The sequence below is a fragment of the Pristiophorus japonicus genome, chromosome 3 (assembly GCF_044704955.1).
Source record: "Pristiophorus japonicus isolate sPriJap1 chromosome 3, sPriJap1.hap1, whole genome shotgun sequence".
Taxonomy (NCBI): domain Eukaryota; kingdom Metazoa; phylum Chordata; class Chondrichthyes; family Pristiophoridae; genus Pristiophorus; species Pristiophorus japonicus.
Window position 1 is genome coordinate 235,796,651 of NC_091979.1, and position 6,112 is coordinate 235,802,762.

The window sequence follows — 6,112 nt, forward strand, 5'->3', positions numbered from 1 at the left end:
TCCTTCTCCGTTGGTTTTGTCGGTGCGAGCAGATTCTTGATGAGGCCGTATATTTTAGGCCCACAGAAGGTGAGGAGAACCGCCCTGCGCTTGGCCGCATTAGTGTCTCCCTCCAGCTCGTTGGCCACGAAGTACTGGTCGAGATGCTCGACGAAGGCTTCCCAATCATCATCCTCTACCAATCTCTCTAATATTCCAACAGCAGCCATGGTTGTGTGAAGGTTCGTATTCTGTTACTCGTCGCCAATTGTTGTGTGTAGAAAAACTCCATGAGGCTGAGTACTGTGAGCTAAACTTAGTGTGACCTTAGTCTTCTTTATTACAACTCCAGAGTGCCTAAACAATATGCCAACCATTTATACTGGCCCTGCATGTGTGTGCAGGTGACCATTAGGACTCCAACAGTCGCGCCCTCTGGTGGCAAGTATTACATAGTTACATACATAACAACGTGATGTTCACAAGGCTCAATAAAACCCGTCAGTTGGGTCGAGGTCATCCACAATGAGGTTTGCAGTTGTGAGCTTAGTGGATGAACCTGTAATGTGGAGTGTGATTGTTCATCATCATAGGCAGTCCCTCGGAATCGAGGAAGACTTGCTTCCACTCTAAAAATGAGTCTTTAGGTGGCTGAACAGTCCAATATGAGAGCCACAGTCCCTGTCACAGGTGGGACACATAGTCGTTGAAGGAAAGGGTGGGTGGGACAGTTTGCCGCACGCTCTTTCCGCTGCCTGCATGCTCTTGGTGATGAGACTCGAGGTGCTCAGGTGATTGTTAAACCTTTGTTGATAAACCAACTAGTTCTTAATAGCAATGTGTTGCTATGAATTCTTCAGCAAAGAACCCATGAAGCAAATACATTGGAGGTCAGAGTGTGAAAGGTTGGAGGTCAGAGTGTCAAAGGTCGCTCTATGCAAATTGGCTGCCATGATAGCCTACATAAAAACAGTGGCTCCGTTTGAAAAGTGAATCATCGACTGTAAAGCGTTTTGAGACGCTTTGAGGATGCGCCTAGGTGACAGACAAATACAAGTTCTCTCCATTGCCCTCAGGCTTTCTGACCTCTGTTTTATCTTTAATTTAGGAGGGAAAGACTCCAATTGACCTGGTACAGCAGTGGCAGCTGGAAACCAAAGACGCGCTGGTCTGCGGAAATTAGCAGCTAGCCATCGCATCGGAAAACAGGATGAGCCTCGAGGATGACTGGAAATATTTTTGGGACTGTTTAGCCAGATACTTGGGTCACGTTTTGTCTTTTGTTTTCATCACTGGCCGCAGAGCGTACGTAACAAGCGGTTTTGTGTCAGACACTCGCCCGACATGGAGACCAATGTCGGTCAAAAGCCAAGTTGACCAGACATTTATTCAACGCTGACTGACATTGAGGTGTTTTTTGGAAAGGGTGGGGGCTTAGCAAAAGCAAATTCAAAAAGCAAAAACATATTCAAAAAGCAAGTTCAGCATAATTAATAATAATTAAAAAAAATATATATAATTATACACCCGTAGTGGATGGGTGGTTGCAACATCGCGAGCAATGATGCTGTGTGTGTTTCGATGAGTAGACGTCAGCAAGCAGTGGTGGGTGAGAAGCCAATTCACCAGTGGCTTAAAGAGTTACATAAGAACATAAGAAATAGGAGCAGGAGTCGACCATTTGGCCCCTTGAGCCTGCTCCGCCATTCAATAAGATCATGGCTGATCTGATCATGGACTCAACTCCGCTTCCCTGCCCGCTCACCACAACCCTCGACTCCCTTAAAAATTTAACTCCATTAAATTATGAGGCCAGGTTGCATAAACTTGGCTTCTATTCCCATGAGTTTAGCAGCTTTAGCTATGATCTAATTGAGGTGTTTCAAATGATTTGGTAGATTAGGTGTAGGGGAGAAGCTATTTCCTCTGGTGGGGGGTGGGGGAGGGAATCCAGAACTAGAGGGCACAATCTTAAAATTAAAGCCTGGCTGTTTTGGGGTGAACTCCGCGCGATGGGTGGGGGAACATCTGGAATTCATTTTCCCAAAAGGCTGAGGATGCTGGCGGTGGGGGGGGGGGGGGGCTTCAATGGGAGCTTTCAAGCCCGAGATCGATAGAACTTGTGTTGGGTAGGGGTATGGAGGGATGTGGAACATTGGTGGATCAATGCAGCTGAGGTACAGACCAGCCAAGATCTCATTGAATGGTGGAAGAGATTCAAGGGGCTGAATGGCCCCCTCCTGTCACTGTGTCCCTGTGAGTGTCGGGATGCTTGTTCCTGTATTTTCAGTGTTGGTATTCATAATGTGTGTCCAGTTAAGTAAATGTGGCGTATTGCTTTCTGCATTAAAAACATAGATTTTATTTGGTTGGTCAGTTTCCTCCCCCCCACACACACTAATTTCAGGACTATTTAGCAGTGCGGATTTATTGAAAAGAGGTTTGGGGATAAGAGAACATGTAGAAATACGTTGAATGAGAAATGGTCATTCGGGCCATCAAACCCATTGCTTGTCCGGAATAGGCACACCTGCAGGTAAAAGGGAGCTTGCCTTTACCCTACGTCACAGTGTTCGTGACTCCGGAAATTATAGACACACACAAACAGTGTCCGATTAACCATGAAGACTTTTATTTGTATAACTAAAATTAAATCTTACACAAAGGCAATGATTATAGATGCAGATGCGTGGATGCAGAGAGGATGTTTCCCCTCGTGGGGGAATCTAGAACTAGGGGGCACAGTTTCAGAATAAGGGGTCGCCCATTTACAACGGAGATGAGGAGGAATTTCTTCTCTCAGAGGGTCGTAATTCTGTGGAATTCTCTGCCCCAGAGAGCTGTGGAGGCTGGGTCATTGAATATATTTAAGGTGGAGATAGACAGATTTTTGAATAATAAGGGAATAAAGGTGTCATGTTTGTAACTACAATGTAACACCTGTATTACTGTATACACTCAACTTAGATGCACACCTTGACCACAGGGGGTGAAATTGTGGGAGACACTCCTTACCTGATCACACAGGTATATAAAGGGAGGCCCCACGCAGGGTCATCACTTCTGGAGTCCTGTAATAAAGAGTTAAGGTCACAGAGTGGCCTTGTCCCTGGAATGTGCCTCGTGTGGTTTCATGCTGTACAGTAAGGACTTTACATTGGCGACGAGAAACGGGAATTCACGACCCACAAGAATGGCCACCGGTAGCACAGAGGAACGGTACTGTGTTGGGGAAGACTGGGACGATTTTCTCGAGAGGCTTCAGCAAAGCTTCGTTACTAAAGACTGGCTGGGGGATGCAGCGGTGGACAAGCGACGGGCTCATCTCCTGACCAGCTGCGGGCCAAAGACTTATGCGCTCATGAAGGACTTACTGGCACCCGAAAAGCCGTCAGACAAAACCTTTGAAGAGCTTAGCAAATTAATCGGGGAGCACCTCAAACTGTCGAGCAGCATACACATGGCTCGACACAGATTCTACACCCACCGACGTCGTGAAGGACAGAGCATACCGGTCTTTGTAGCGGACCTCCGGCGTTTGGCCAGCCTCTGTAAGTTCACAGACGCCTGCAGGGGGAGATGCTAAGGGACGTCTTTATCGAGGGTATCGGTCATGTGGGAATTTTTCGCAAGCTAATTGAGACCAAGGACTTGACCTTGGAAGCGGCAGCGTGGTTAGCTCAAACTTTCATGGCGGGGGAGGAAGAGAAGAAAATGATTTATGCGTGCAATTCTACCTCTAACACGGCGATGGATCAGGAAGTCAACATCATCAATGCTACTCAGAGCTCCGCAGGCAGGCAGGGGCAGTCCAACATTTACCAGGCAGCAATAGACCCCAGAGCAGGACCTCTAACAGAGACAATGGCAGGTTGAACGGACATTCACGCAATCACAGTGGACAATGCGGCCCGGGATGGGGGCCATTGACACCCACTAATAGGGTACTTAAGAGCAGTCAAAGGGACAGTCAGCGCGGAATTTCTGGCCATAGACCCTTTGTTCCCAACAATGGAAACTTTAACTCCTGCTGGAGGTGTGGGGGAAAACACTCAGCCAGATCTTGCAGATTTCAAAAGTTTGTCTGCAGAAACTGCAATCTCAGTGGCCATTTAGCTCGAATGTGCAGAAAACCTGCAACCAGATTAATATATGAGGCAGATGGACCAGAAGAGGGTTCTGTGAGGAAGGATGACTTTTGGGGCAAATTGATGGAAGCCGAGGTTCAGCGGGTCCATGTGGCGATATATTCACAGTTCATACACCAGAACGCCACCAATGATGATGAGGGTTTTGTTGAACGGTATCTCAGTACGCATGGAGCTGGACACTGGGGCCAGCTAGTCACTCATGGTCGTTCAGCAATTTGAGAAGCTATGGCCACTCAAAGCCAGTAGACCCAAATTAGAAAGTATAAGTGCATAAGGGATGGTTTTTTAGACCAATATGTCGAGGAACCAACTAGGGGGGAGGCCATCTTAGACTGGGTGTTGTGTAATGAGAGAGGATTAATTAGCAATCTCGTTGTGCGAGGCCCCTTGGGGAAGAGTGACCATAATATGGTGGAATTCTGCATTAGGATGGAGAATGAAACAGTTAATTCAGAGACCATGGTCCAGAACTTAAAGAAGGGTAACTTTGAAGGTATGAGGCGTGAATTGGCTAGGATAGATTGGCGAATGATACTGAAGGGGTTGACTGTGGATGGGCAATGGCAGACATTTAGAGACCGCATTGTACATTCCTGTCTGGCGTAAAAATAAAAAAGGGAAGGTGGCTCAACCGTGGCTATCAAGGGAAATCAGGGATAGCATTAAAGCCAAGGAAGTGGCATACAAATTGGCCAGAAATAGCAGCGAACCCGGGGACTGGGAGAAATTTAGAACTCAGCAGAAGAGGACAAAGGGTTTGATTAGGGCAGGGAAAATGGAGTACGAGAAGAAGCTTGCAGGGAACATTAAGACGGATTGCAAAAGTTTCTATAGATATGTAAAGAGAAAAAGGTTAGTAAAGACAAACGTAGGTCCCCTGCAGTCAGAATCAGGGGAAGTCATAACGGGGAACAAAGAAATGGCGGACCAATTGAACAAGTACTTTGGTTCGGTATTCACTGAGGAGGACACAAACAACCTTCCGGATATAAAAGGGGTCGGAGGGTCTAGTAAGGAGGAGGAACTGAGGGAAATCCTTATTAGTCGGGAAATTGTGTTGGGGAAATTGATGGGATTGAAGGCCGATAAATCCCCAGGGCCTGATGGACTGCATCCCAGAGTACTTAAGGAGGTGGCCTTGGAAATAGTGGATGCATTGACAGTCATTTTCCAACATTCCATTGACTCTGGATCAGTTCCTATGGAGTGGAGGGTAGCCAATGTAACCCCACTTTTTAAAAAAGGAGGGAGAGAAAACAGGCAATTATAGATCGGTCAGCCTGACATCGGTAGTGGGTAAAATGATGGAATCAATTATTAAGGATGTCATAGCAGTGCATTTGGAAAGAGGTAATATGATAGGTCCAAGTCAGCATGGATTTGTGAAAGGGAAATCATGCTTGACAAATCTTCTGGAATTTTTTGAGGATGTTTCCAGTAGAGTGGACAAGGGAGAACCAGTTGATGTGGTATATTTGGACTTTCAGAAGGCTTTCGACAAGGTCCCACACAAGAGATTAATGTGCAAAGTTAAAGCACATGGGATTGGGGGTAGTGTGCTGACATGGATTGAGAACTGGTTGTCAGACAGGAAGCAAAGAGTAGGAGTAAATGGGGACTTTTCAGAATGGCAGGCAGTGACTAGTGGGGTACCGCAAGGTTCTGTGCTGGGGCCCCAGCTGTTTACACTGTATATTAATGATTTAGACGAGGGGATTAAATGTAGTATCTCCAAATTTGCGGATGACACTAAGTTGGGTGGCAGTGTGAGCTGCGAGGAGGATGCTATGAGGCTGCAGAGCGACTTGGATAGGTTAGGTGAGTGGGCAAATGCATGGCAGATGAAGTATAATGTGGATAAATGTGAGGTTATCCACTTTGGTGGTAAAAACAGAGAGACAGACTATTATCTGAATGGTGACAGATTAGGAAAAGGGGAGGTGCAAAGAGACCTGGGTGTCATGGTACATCAGTCATTGAAG

General features: G+C 46.5%; 1 protein-coding gene across 1 annotated transcript in view; it reads left to right on the forward strand.

The window, feature by feature from the left end:
- The window catches only part of ankrd2 (ankyrin repeat domain 2 (stretch responsive muscle)), a 52,019-nt gene extending 50,110 nt beyond the window's left edge, over positions 1 to 1,909 (forward strand). The window contains exon 9 of the mRNA XM_070874942.1: positions 1,088 to 1,909. Within this exon, the coding sequence (XP_070731043.1) occupies positions 1,088 to 1,162 (75 nt within the window). The 3' untranslated portion in view covers positions 1,163 to 1,909. The remainder of the gene's footprint in view (positions 1 to 1,087) is intronic.
- The last annotated feature ends 4,203 nt before the right edge of the window (positions 1,910 to 6,112 follow it).